General features: G+C 54.0%; 3 protein-coding genes and 1 pseudogene across 3 annotated transcripts; 1 reads left to right on the top strand and 3 right to left on the bottom strand.

Annotated features, from left to right (window-relative positions):
- Positions 1-4,130: 4,130 nt before the first annotated feature.
- Positions 4,131-4,541, bottom strand: LOC141816518 (uncharacterized). The gene has a single exon (XM_074704288.1). The coding sequence runs from the start codon at positions 4,539-4,541 to the stop codon at positions 4,131-4,133; it is 411 nt and encodes a 136-aa protein (XP_074560389.1).
- Positions 4,542-4,670: 129 nt separating this feature from the next.
- On the bottom strand, positions 4,671-6,284 carry LOC141816516 (uncharacterized). Its single transcript, XM_074704287.1, has one exon. The coding sequence runs from the start codon at positions 6,282-6,284 to the stop codon at positions 4,671-4,673; it is 1,614 nt and encodes a 537-aa protein (XP_074560388.1).
- Positions 6,285-6,658: 374 nt separating this feature from the next.
- On the bottom strand, positions 6,659-9,043 carry LOC141816515 (uncharacterized). The gene has a single exon (XM_074704286.1). The coding sequence runs from the start codon at positions 9,041-9,043 to the stop codon at positions 6,659-6,661; it is 2,385 nt and encodes a 794-aa protein (XP_074560387.1).
- A 1,746-nt stretch (positions 9,044-10,789) lies between these two features.
- On the top strand, positions 10,790-12,377 carry LOC141816520 (uncharacterized; annotated as a pseudogene).
- The last annotated feature ends 378 nt before the right edge of the window (positions 12,378-12,755 follow it).

The following is a 12,755-nucleotide window of genomic DNA, read 5'->3' as shown; positions in this document are numbered from 1 at the left end:
GTAAGGTAGAGCTTACCCCTAGAGTACCCTTAGTACTAGTAAGGAGTGGTGTCTTAATGATGTCTGTATGTCATTCGTAGGGGGCGTACGTTAGGCGGCGGATTGCCATACCCAGTGAGGGGGGTGTCAGATATCTGACTACAGTACAAGAAGGGGCATGGTCCGTAAAGGAGGGTCTTATTCTGCCCTGATTCTTCAGGACGAGTCGGGTATGCTGATCAGTCGAGCTGACCGGGAGTCGGCTCGGAATTGTTATATGGCGGACGGGTGAAGCATCGGCTCGGATAAGTTGACCAACCGACCGGTGAAGGGTTGACTCAGCAATAGCCACCGAATCCTTTAATAACAAAGCTGGCCGCACAGATTCGGATCGGAACCGCCCAAAGCTTCGGCTCGGGATCGCAGGTCCCCGATTGTTCGCTTGAGGATTGTTGACTCGGTCTGGGTGTCCCATGCGGTCTGACTCGGTCCCACGTTATACGACCGTAACACCAGCCTTCCCACTAGTCTAGTCGAAGGAGGCGCGAGTCAGACTGACTAGACCAGGCGGAAGTTGAGTCCGAGTCGAACATACGGGCTGTTGCCGGCGGAACCGATTGTCTGCCGTCAACCTTTAAGGAGCCGACACGTGTCGGCAGGCTACTGGCCTAATCCGGGGCGGTGGGCACGTGGTCAGCATGGCGTGCGTCATTTCCGAGGCGCGAATTAATGGGGGCGGGGTGTCCGATGGGACAGCCGGATCGTCGCCATGATGGCGTGTATCTTTCCTCGGAAATGTAACGCATCGAACGGCTATGAATGGTTCCCACCTTTTTCCCATCCTTCGATCGGACGGCTAGGAGTCGATAGGGTTATGTATAAGTAGGGTGATAGGCAGGTGCGCTGCGCCTCTCAGTCTTTCTGCTTCCGTCGCTTCTCTCAGTCTCCTTCTTCTCTGTTTTTCTGCTTCCGTTGCTTCTCTCAGTCTCCTTTCGCTGCTAGATTCAAGTAAGCCCTTCTTCCTTCTCGTTGCTTTCGGTCTCCTTTCTTCGTCGCGTCTCCGGAGGATAGTGGTGAGATTAGAGATGTCGTCCGAGGAACCTTCGAGTAGATGGTATGAGTCCACCCCGAGTACTTTCACGGACAAGTCCCGTTCGAAGCTCCGACTAAAATATGAGATCCCGAGTCAATATAGGATTGAGGTCCCTGAGCGTCACCATCGACTTCACACCCCACCGCCTGGTTTCGTAACCTTTTTTCAAGGTCAGCTAGAGGGGGGACTTCGGTTCCCGATTCCGGCTTTCTTTCAAGAAGTGGCCGAGTATTTCCAGATCCCCTTAAACCAGCTAGCGCCCAATTCCTTCTGACTCCTCTGTGGAGTCGTCTTGGTGTTCCGGATGTACCAGATTCCGCTAGACCCCGCTGTTTTCCATTTTTTCTTTTACCCGAAGAAGATGAAGAAAGAGGGTGTATTTTTCTTCAACGCGAGACCGGGTTTCCCTTTTCTAGTCGAGTACCCGAGTTCGAATAAGGGTTGGCACCCACAATTTTTCTATCTTTCTCCCCCGAGTCCCTTCAACTTCCCGACTGAGTGGCAGGCGGAGCTTCCGGCTCTGCCCGTGCTGAAGCCTTATAAGACGAACAAGGTCTACGTGGACGCCTCCGAATCGCTGAAGGGTCTTCAATTCGATGTTAACAAGCTGGTGAGAGAAGAAGGGCTTTTGAGCTGGTTTGAGTCCTATCGCCGCTGAGTTTCCGGCGACACTCGGTAAGTTGCATCTTGCCTCGGACTTCTGTAATTACTAACTCAGCTCTCCTCTTCTTTTTTGGCAGACGACGTTTGGATGGATGCCTCGAAGAAAAAGTGCCTGAAGTGGAATCGGGCGGCGTTGGAAGCGCTGGTTACGCCCAGCAAGCCGGCCACCGATGGAAGAGCCGAGTCAACTGTTGCTCCCGAGACCGAATTGGTGGAGCCGCTAGCGACACTAGTACACGAGGGGGAAGGACAGCTCCCTGTGCCGGTAGAACCCGAGACCTCCACTCGGGAGGGAGATCTCGTGGCAGAGGGGCCGGAGGACTCGCGTCCTTCGGCAAGGAAAGGGAAAGAGGTATCGGGGAGCGAGAGCCGGTCGAAGAAGTCTTCTTCCTCTCACTCCAAGAAGAAGCACCACCGCTCCCATTCACCCGACCGCGAAGGGAAGCGGTCCAAGAAATCTAGCCCCCTCCGCCGTGAAGAGAAGAGGCTTAAAAAGTCTCGAGCGTCTAAGGGGCATCCTCCCGCGTCGAGCGCTGCGGGTGTAAGCGCGCCTGATCAAGCTCCTGAAACCAAGTCACTTCTACAGCCCACGCCGATGGAAGTAGTTGACGTGGATGCGGACGCAGAAGGGACGACGACCCCTATCGTCGGGCCGAGACCAACGCTGGCCGAGCCGACTGCTGTCGTTGAAACGGCCTCGGTACCGGCCACCGAGGAGCGGCCTGAGGGAGTGGTGCCTCCGACCGGAGCTTCGTCCTCCAGAGCTGGGGGACCAACCGGTTCGGGCTCGACTGGCTCGGGGATCGCCCGACCGTCCACCTCGGGCGCAGACTTTCGGTCGATGCAGTTGACCCGCGTAGCAGCCGACGAACCCTTCACCCAGGAAGAGGTGATGGACATGATGAACCGGGTCCGAGCGATTCGAGGTGGAGACTCGTTCTGGGGGTTGAACACTTCTGAGCTGAGTTATCGAGGCAACTTCCACATCTTGCGGGTGTGTACTTCTGCATTCCTTCGACCTTGTGTTTACTTGTGGCTAACCGGCTTTCTTGAACAGTTTTGGGTCGAACACTTGGAGCTGCACACCCGCTTCCTCTATTTGAACCGCCAGGTCGGGGCGTTGGACCGACAAATGCAAGTGATAAGGGCTCAGGACGTTGAGCGCGCGCGGGAGCTGGCAGAGGTTAAAACGGCTGCGGCGAAGAGTGGCGAGGAGGCTGCGCAGTACCGGGCCGAACTACTGAAAGCCCAGGAGAAGATGGAGACCCTTGAGCAACAAACGGCCTCGGCTCGGGCTAAAGACCAGGAGGAACTGAGGCAGGTCCAAGACCAGCTGACTCAAAGGGGCAAGGAGCTATCCCGAGTGCTTGAGGAGTCGGCCACTTGGAAGAAGCGGGTGGAGGACTTGGCGGAAGAGAAGAAAACCTTGGAAGGCAAATTCACCGCCTATAAAGAGGGGGAAGTCGGGCGCGTACAAGCGGCCCAGGAAGCCTAGTTGGCGTCACAAGAATACTTCGACCAGTTCCAGGAGAAGACCGCCCGGATGCTGGAGCACGGCTTCGACGGGGCGCTGAAGCAAGTGTACGAGGCGGGCTTATTCCCTCCCGGCACCCCATTGGAGTTTTTGGACATAGACAAAGTTTGGTCGGCTCTGCCTGAAGCAGAGAGGAGGGGCCGATAGATAATGTAACCTTTATTTTGTACTCCGCTAATTTTGGAAGTTGAATGAAAGTCCGTTGCTTTGCAGTTTATTGCTAACTAGTGTCTAATTTCGGAATCGGCCTTAGCTCCAAGGAGTAAGTCAAGGTCGGGAACTTAAGCCCATCTACTCTAAACCGGCTGAGTTTTCGCTTTGCGGAGGGTGTTGCTTGGAGGGATTGATCCTGACTATGTCCGAGTCGGGAGAAATTGGACCCTGAGAAGGGCGATTGCTGAAGGAGCAGGTCCCATAGCTCGATCCCGACTATGTCCGAGCCGGGAGAAATTGGACCCTGAGAAGGGCGATTGCTGAAGGAGCAGGTCCCATAGCTCGATCCCGACTATGTCTGAGCCAGGAGAAATTGGACCCTGAGAAGGGCGATTGCTGAAGGAGCAGGTCCGAGACCTGATAGCTTGATCCCGACTATGTCCGAGCCGGGAGAAATTGGACCCTGAGGAGGGCGATTGCTAAAGGAGCAGGTCCGAGACCTGATAGCTCAATCCCGACTATGTCCGAGTCGGGAGAGATTAGATCCTGAGAAGGGCAATTGCCGAAGGAGCAGGTCTGAGACCTGATGGGAGAACTTGTAGCCGGGTTGACAAGGGTTGAGTAACGCCTGAAAAAGTCGTTCCATTGTCAGACTTGCTTACAACAAAAGATACAGGCGAACGTAAGAAAAGGGCTTCCAAGAATTTGCTAAGTCCGGTATGGTTGCAAGTGAGTTGCGCTCCACGGCTGCGCCAAGTCCTTCCCAGCTGAGTCTGCTAGATAGTATGCGCCGGAGCTTGTCTTCCTGACCACTCGATACGGGCCATCCCAGGGCGGTTCGAGCTTGCCGACGTCTCCCACCGGTTTGACCTTTTTCCAAACCAAGTCTCCCACCTGGAAAGTTTGAGGGATGACTCGCCGGTTATATGTGCTGCACATGTGTTGCCGGTAGGCGGTCAACCGAGTGGCTGCTCGGTCTCGGGTTTTAGAAATGAGGTCCAGCTCCATGAGTCTCCGCCCGTCGTTGTCGGCGTCATAGCATTGCCGCCGATCCGACTCGACGCCCACCTCTATGGGAACCACAGCTTCTCCGCCGTACACCAGGTGGAAGGGCGTCATACCAATGCTTTCTTTCGGTGTGGTGCGGTACGCCCAGAGGACGCAGGGCAGTTCTTCCACCCAACTTCCTCCTTCGTGATCTAACTTGGTCTTCAGTCCCCGCACTATATCCCTATTGATGACCTCGGTTTACCCATTGCTCTGAGGGTAGGCCACTGAGGTGAAAGCCTGCTGGATGCCCAGCCCTTTGCACCATTCTTGGATCTTTTTTCCTTGAAATTGTTGCCCATTATCCGAGATAAGCCGACAGGGGATGCCATACCGGCACACGATGTTCTTCCATAAAAACTTTAGCACTGCGTCTTCAGTGATTCGGGCCAAGGCCAAAGCCTCCACCCACTTGGAGAAGTAATCCACCGCAACCAGTAGAAATTTCTTCTGCTGGGGCCCTGTCGGGAAGGGCCCAACTATATCCATCCCCCATTGGTCGAATGGGTATGAGGTGGTGGCTGTTTTCAACTGCTCCGTCGGATGTCTCTGGAACGGTTGATATTTTTGGCAGTGGAGGCAAGTTGACACCAGCTTCGCCGCATCTGCTTGAAGAGTTGGCCAAAAGTATCCGACTAGGAGGACCTTTCGGGCCAGAGATCGGCCCCCCGCATGACTGCCGCAGCACCCTTGGTGGGCTTCCTTCAACACGTATTCGACGTCCTCGAGGCTGAGGCACTTGAGCAGCGGCCGAGAGAAGGCTCGGCGGTACAATTGATCCCCGATCAAGGTGAATCGGGGAGCTCGTCTCTTGAGCAGATGGGCTTGCTCGGGGTTTGCAGGTACTTCACCAGTTCGAAGGAAAGCGAGTATCGGATTCCTCCAATCACTTGGGTCGGCGGTCCCGGGTGGCTGATCTATTATTGCTATCCAGGCTACTTGGGTAATCGGCCCTTCATCTGTCCATTCGGTGACCGAACTTGCCAGTCTGGCCAGCTCGTCGGCCTTGTTGTTCTCGGCTCGAGGAATCTTAAGGAGATTGACCTCCTTGAACTCCGTCTTCAATTTTGTGAAGGCTTCGGCGTATCGGCGGAGCCGATCATTCCTGATCTCGTAGCTTCCCTCGACTTGTTGAGACACCAGTTGAGAGTCTGAAAGGAGTTGCACCCGAGCTGCTCCCATCCTTCTAGCCACCTGTAGGCCCATGAGAACTGCTTCATATTCGGCCTCGTTGTTCGAGGCCTTGAAACTCAATCGCACCGATAGCCGAACTTCTTCTCCTTGGGGATAGACTAAGAGCACTCCGACTCCGCTTCCTTGCTTGTTGGAGGCCCCGTCGACGTATGCTTTCCATTCTTCCTCGGATTCACCTTGGTGCACCTCGGCGAGGAAATCCGCCAACGCTTGAGCTTTGATCGTCGAGCGTGATTGGTATTGGATGTCGTATTGACTGAGCTCCATTGTCCACTTTGCTAGGCGCCCCGAGAACTCGGGCTGAGTAAGCACTCTCCCCAAGTTGCTATTTGTTAAGACGATCACAGGATGAGATAGGAAGTATGGACGAAGCCGCCGAGTCGACAAGACTACCGCCCTGGCCAGCTTTTCCAAGCTGGTGTATCGGGTCTCGGCGTCTTTAAACAGGTGACTGAAGAAGTACACAGGTTGCTGGCACTGCCCTTCATTCTTTACTAGTACCGAACTGGCTGCCGAGTCGGTGGTAGAAAGATACATTAAGAGTGGTTCTCCTGGAAGCGCTTTTGCCAATCGGGGGAGTTGAGTCAGATAAGCCTTCAGTTCTTCAAGGTCCGGTCGCATTCGGCGTCCCACTGGAACCTCTGAGCCTTTCTAAGGACTTTGAAGAAAGGAAGGCTCCGCCCCGCCGAATGAGAGATGAATCGGGACAAGGCTACTATACGGCCGACCAGCTTCTGGGCTTCTCTTAGGTTTCGGGGAGGGGCCATTTGAGCTAAGGCTTATATTTTTTCAGGGTTGGCCTCAATTCCTCTTTCGGTCACTATGTAACCGAGAAAACGCTCGGCTCGTACACCGAAGAGGCACTTGGCCGGATTTAACTTGAGCCCGTATTGCCTCAAGGTACTGCAGGTCTCATCAATATCGGCTACGAGAGAGCCCGCCCGAGCCATTTTGATCAGAATGTCATCGACGTAGACTTCAATATTCCTTCCTTGCTATTGTTGGAACACTCGATCCATCAGGCGTTGATAGGTGGCCCCTGCATTCTTTAACCCGAATGGTATAACGGTGTAACAAAAGGTGCCGTCGGCTGTTATAAAGCTAACCTTGTCCTGGTCAGTTACATCAAGTGGAATCTGATGATAGCCTTGATAGACATCTAACATACATATGTATTCAAACCCGGCAGTGGAATCCACTAACTGATCGATGCGGGGCAAGGGGTAGCAGTCTTTGGGGCACGCCTTGTTGAGGTCCCGGAAGTCGACGCACACCCGCCATTTGTTATTCGGCTTCGGCACGAGCACTACATTGGACAGCCATGTCGGGAAACGTACCTCCTTGATGTGGCCCGCTTTCAGGAGTTTCTGCACCTCCTCTCGGATGACCTTGTTTTGTTCGGAGCCGAAGTGTCTCCTCTTATGCTTGACGGGCCGGCTGTCGGGCAGAACGTTGAGCCGATGTACCGCGACAGTGGGGGAGACGCCGGTGAGATCTTCGGTGCTCCATGTGAACACATCCTGGTTCCAGTAGAGGCAGGCCCCGAGACATTCTTTCAGCTCGGGAGGTAAATCGGTCGCTATGTGAATGGCGGTCTCGGGTCGGTCCGGGCAAACTTGCAAGGCTTCTTTTTCTTCCAGATTTGTTGCAGAGGGGGCTTCCTGCACCGAGTGGATGGAATCGCCTTGTATCTTTCGACTCTTCTTGGCTTCAGTTCGGACCATGTCCACATAACACTTCCGGGAGGCCAGCTGATCTCCTCGAGCCTCCCTGACTTGGTCTCCAGCCGGGAACTTCATTTTCTGATGATAAGTCGAGACCACTGCAGAGAAGGCGCTGAGAGTCGGCCTTCCTAAAATGACATTGTAGGCGGATGGCGCGTCCACTATGGTAAAGGGGATGCGCCGAGTCCTCTTCAGGGGCTCCTCTCCTAGCGAGATTGCTAGGGTAATTTGTCCAAGCGACCGCACCTCATTCCCCGTGAACCCGAACAAAGACGTGGCCATAGGCGCCAATTCGGATACATCTATCTGCATCTGCAAAAAAGCTTGCATAAAGATGATATTTACCGAACTGCCCGTATCGACGAAAACATGGGCGATGTCGTAGTTAGCGATGGTGGCATGCACGACTAAGGCGTCGTCATGAGGGACTTCCACTCCCTCTAAGTCTTGAGGTCCGAATCCGAGGATCGGGCCCTCTTCCTGTCGACCTTTGCCGACACTGCAGATCTCCAGTTGTCGGCTGTGGGCCTTCCTGGCCCGGTGCGAGTCACCGTCAGTTGCTCCCCCTGTGATCATGAGAATGTTGCCTCGGGGGACGTTGTTCTGGTTATGGCCGAGGGCGTTGTCGTGGTGAGGGGGCCTTGGTTCTCGGGGAGCCTCGTTTCGGGGGACAGGTTCCGCTCGCCTTGGTGAGCGGTCTCGAGGCTGAGTGGATTGAGGAGAAGGGGGCCGTGATCTGGAACTAGCCCTCTCGGCGGCAGGCCGCCTTTGTCTCGGGGTAGGAGACCTCCGCGCCCGCTGGTCGGCGGCCTGGCGCAGCTCTCGGGCGTACTGATGACATTCGCTGGTGGCGTGGCTCCTCGACTGGTGGTATGCGCAAAAATGAGGGACCCATCGTGAGGTCCCGGTAGGGGGGCTAGGCTGGTTAGCCACCTCGTGGATGGTCCGCTGGCTCTGTTTAACCGGTGCCGAGAGGCGATCCGAATCGGGCCTAGGCAGTAACTGGGGCGCTGGCTTTCGATCGGCTCGGGGGGCCGGGGGAGCATGTCTATGAGATGAACCATTGTGGGCAGGGTCGACTTCTCGGCGCCGTGCGGACTGGGCCTCCTCCAGGTGGATGTATTTGTCGGCACGGCTGAGCAAATCGTCGAAGTTCTCGGGAGGCCACTTAACTATTGATCGGAAGAAGTCCCCTTCCGTCAACCCTTGGGAGAAAGTGCTTACTAGAACATCCGAAGAGGCGGCCGGTACTTCTTGTGCTACTTGATTGAATCGATGCACAAAGTCCTTTAGGGACTCTCGGGCTTTTTGCTTCGTGGCGAAGAGATCCATGATTGTCTTGCGGTAAGCCTTGCTGGTGGCGAAGTGCCGCAAGAAAGCACCTTTGAAGTCGGCGAAGGACCGGATGGAAGATTGCGGCAGCCGATTGAACCACCTCAGTGCTGATCCGGCTAAGGTGGTCAAGAAGACCCGACACTTGATGACATCCGTGTATTGGTGCAGCAAGGCGACGTTCTCGAATCGGCCCAGGTGGTCTTCCGGGTCGGTGTTCCCAGTGTAGTCGGAGAACTGAGGCGTTCTGAAATGCCGAGGTAATTCATCCTCAAGGATTCGACGCACGAAGGGAGAGCTCTCTAGCCCTCTTCCCTCCCCCATCTCGGGTCCTTTTCCTCGGGCGGGTTCTCTGATCGGCGTTTGTTCGGCAGCTGACTCCATAGAAGCATCGTAGTAATCGGCTTCCGGCAAAGGTCTTAGGGAGGGGGCCTGCGGGGCCTCTGCCTGTTGTTGTCGAGTGGTTACCGGGGGGCCTCCTCGACACGAGCGTGCATTCGAGAAGGCTGAGCAGCGGCCTCATGTTGGCTTCGGGTAACGGAGAGGACCACTGCTGCCACTCTTCGGTCGAACTCCTCCTGTGTCACAGTGATGAGCTGAGGCTGTTGCGGTTCACCCATGAGCACGTCTTGATCCGAGACTTGCTATGTTCCCACAGACGGCGCCAAAATATGTTCCCGTCAAGAACAGCTTCTGGATGAGCAACCTTTTCTCAGCACCACTCCGGAGTGAAGAGAGGAAGAAGATAGCGAGAGTAGCCGATGACCTGCAAGGACAGACACCGTGAGAAGGAAGGCCGGTGTGACCAGCGCGACCACTCCGATGCCTAAGTTAGATGTATGGAGGAGAAAGTGATGAAAGGAAAATGTCGAAGAAACAGTGAGCATACCTGGCCCATGAGAGGGGGCTTTCCTTATATACTGATGAAGAGGTCCGTACCACGAACCAGGTAAGGTGGAGCTTACCCCTAGAGTACCCTTAGTACCAGTAAGGAGTGGTGTCTTAATGATGTCTGTATGTCATTCGTAGGGGGCGTACGTTAGACGGCGGATTGCCATACCCAGTGAGGGGGGGGGGGGTGTCAGATATCTGACTACAGTACAAGAAAGGGCATGGTTCGTAAAGGAGGGTCTTATTCTGCCCCGATTCCTCGGGACGAGTTGGGTATGCTGATCAGTCGAACTGACCGGGAGTCGGCTCGGAATTGTTATATGGCGGACGGGTGAAGCATCGGCTCGGATAAGTTGACCAACCGACCGGTGAAGGGTTGACTCGGCAATAGCCACCGAATCCTTTAATAACAAAGCTGGCCGCACAGATTCGGATCGGAACCGCCCAAAGCTTCGGCTCGGGATCGCAGGTCCCCGATTGTTCGCTTGAGGATTGTTGACTCGGTCCGGGTGTCCCACGCGGTCTGACTCGGTCCCACGTTATACGATCGTAACAATTAGGTACACAGTAGATTATCAGGAGAGAGCATTTCGTGATTATCAGCCCAGTAAATCGAATATGTGCCAATCTAAACCTAAGGCAAAATTACCCGAGTCCGAGTGCCAACGAATGCACATTCCACGGTGATGTGATGTCTCACATGTACCAAGCTAAATGGACTTCATGCGGTTCGTCAGAATGCACATTCCACGGTGATGTGATGTCTCACATGTACCAAGCTAAAATTCCAAGCTAAATGGACTTCATGCGGTTCGTCATGCTGACGAACCGCATGAAGATATCACATGTCCGCGTAAATTTGACTTTACACATCTTAAAGTTTAGTCTTTTCTTAGAAAACTCTCGCGAATTTCAAAATCATTAAAACACTTTCCTGAACTTTAGTGACTCTTCATTTTTCTCCCTAATCGTAATACTATTAATTTACAGAATACTGATGCGGAAAATATGTGGGACTAACAATAACAGTCATCAACCCTTGAATAATTTACGACATTATGAGAAAATTTTTCAAAATTTAAAAATATTTTGGAATTTTTCAAATTGCGAGGGTAGTTTGGAAAAGTTGAGGTTGAAATCAAAGTCCTCCGCGTACGCTTTCCCTATTTTTCCACTTGTTGAAGCTGTCAATGACCAATAGGAGCAGAGAAAGAAGTGAGGCGAGACATGGACGACGATTCCCATCGCCCCATCGACGATGACGACGGCCATGCCGGCGCCGATGCCTTGCGCGACGTCATCCGAAGCAATCGCAGCGCCAGACGGGAGCGCCTCCGCGCCCATATCAAGCTCCTCCACGGCGAGATCAACAAGCCTCTCGCCGGCGTCGTCCGCGACCGCGTCCTTCACTACCTCCCCGCCTGCTCCCTCCTCCGCCTCCGCGCCGTCGCCCCTTCTTGGGACCGATTCATCTCCTCCCCTTTCTTCGCCCACACCCAATCCCACAGCAACCGCTGCATCTCCGGCGTCTTCTTCGGATCTCCCCCCTCCGCCTACGTCCACTTCCCTCCCGCCTCGGCCCACAAAATTCCCAACGCTGTTCTCCCCTTCTTACCCGCCTGCCCCGTCTCCGTCCTCTTCTCTTCCAATGGCCTCCTCCTTTGCTTCGATGAAGTCACTTCCACCTTCTACGTCTGCAATCCGGTCACCGCCGCCTGGTTCGCCATCCCCTGCCCGCCCTGCGATCCCGGGAACGACCCCTCTGCAGTTCTAATCTTCCTTCCCGGCGTCTACAACTTCCGTCCTGACTTCTCCATCGTGCTCCCCTTCCGGATCGGCGACGCCTCCTCGGGCTTTCTTGGGTTTCAGACCTTCTCCTCGTCTGCCGGCGGGTGGTGGGTCTCCAACGAGATGTGCGAGGTTGAATCCCTACACTCGGGCTCTGGCATCGTCGCCGGCAGCGCGGCCTACTGGCAGACAACGATGTTCACGGTGGTCCGATACGACCCAGCTACGGACAGCGTCCAGACGGTGCCGTGGCCGATGGGCCACGTGGCGGGGATCCGATGGGCGATCGGCGAGATGGGGGGCAGCGGCCGACTGTACTGCGTCGCCGTGACCCGCACGTCAGTGCAGGTACACAAGCTGCTTGGGAAGTCTGGCGAGTGGGCGATGGTAGAGTCAATGGGCGTGATCGACGCACGGATCTCAAACGAGGCGGCGGCAGAAGAAGAAAGAGTGGAAACAGAGGAAGAAGACGAAGAAGTTGTAGAAGAACAAAAGGAAGAGGAGGAGGCCCCGTGGGCGGTGGAGGCCGACGGCAAAGTGGTGTTCAAGTGGCGGCCATGGCCGCTGAGGTTCCATGGAGCGGACACGGAGATTCTGCTCTGGGTGTCGGGTAAATTGGTGGGCATCCGACCTGGCAAGCAAGCGGCTGCGGATGGCGACGGCCTACGGCGGACCTCCTAGAGGCGACGACTTCGTCCCTTACATCAGCACGTTAGCGGCGGTGCCGCACTTGGGCGACAAAGAAATCTCAATCTCTGTCCCTACCGCTGTTTCGCCGCCGCAGAGCAAGCGTGTTCGGTTCGAATCCGCGGCTTCCGACGGCATTAGCAAGTAACAAGTTATTGCTGTTTACTTCAAGGGTGCGTTTGGTTAGGGGTCATCCGTGATTATCTTGGTTATGTGATTACCAAGTAATCACATAACCAAGGTTATAGGGAATAAAACATAACCTAATGCTGTTTGGTTTAATCCTAGGTAATGAGACAAAACCTTGTTTGTTTGAAGGTTTTAATACATTACTTACTTTTACATTTACTATATTACCCTTAATTCAATTATAATCATTTTTACAATTCAATTAATTTGATATTTAATTATTTTTAAAATTAAATTATTCATTATAATATTAATAATATAATATATATTATAAATTTTAAAATTTTAAATTATATGCTCGTCATGCGATCGAGTTGGAAACCAAGCCGATGAATTAGATGCCCCTCTTGCGATCGAGTTGAAAACCAAAAATCCGTTCAGTTTGGATATCGACCACAATTTCGATGACATATCATTGCAATTCTGAATTGGATCGGCGATGACTACGATAATCCACTCTAGACACTCCACAACAACATAA

The sequence above is a fragment of the Curcuma longa genome, unplaced genomic scaffold (genome assembly GCF_044706935.1).
Source record: "Curcuma longa cultivar G26 ecotype Majalengka, Jawa Barat unplaced genomic scaffold, ITB_CL_G26_1.1 contig_17095, whole genome shotgun sequence".
NCBI classification, from domain to species: domain Eukaryota; kingdom Viridiplantae; phylum Streptophyta; class Magnoliopsida; order Zingiberales; family Zingiberaceae; genus Curcuma; species Curcuma longa.
The sequence above is the reverse complement of the archived record's forward strand: the minus strand, read 5'-3'. Positions and strand labels throughout refer to the sequence as shown.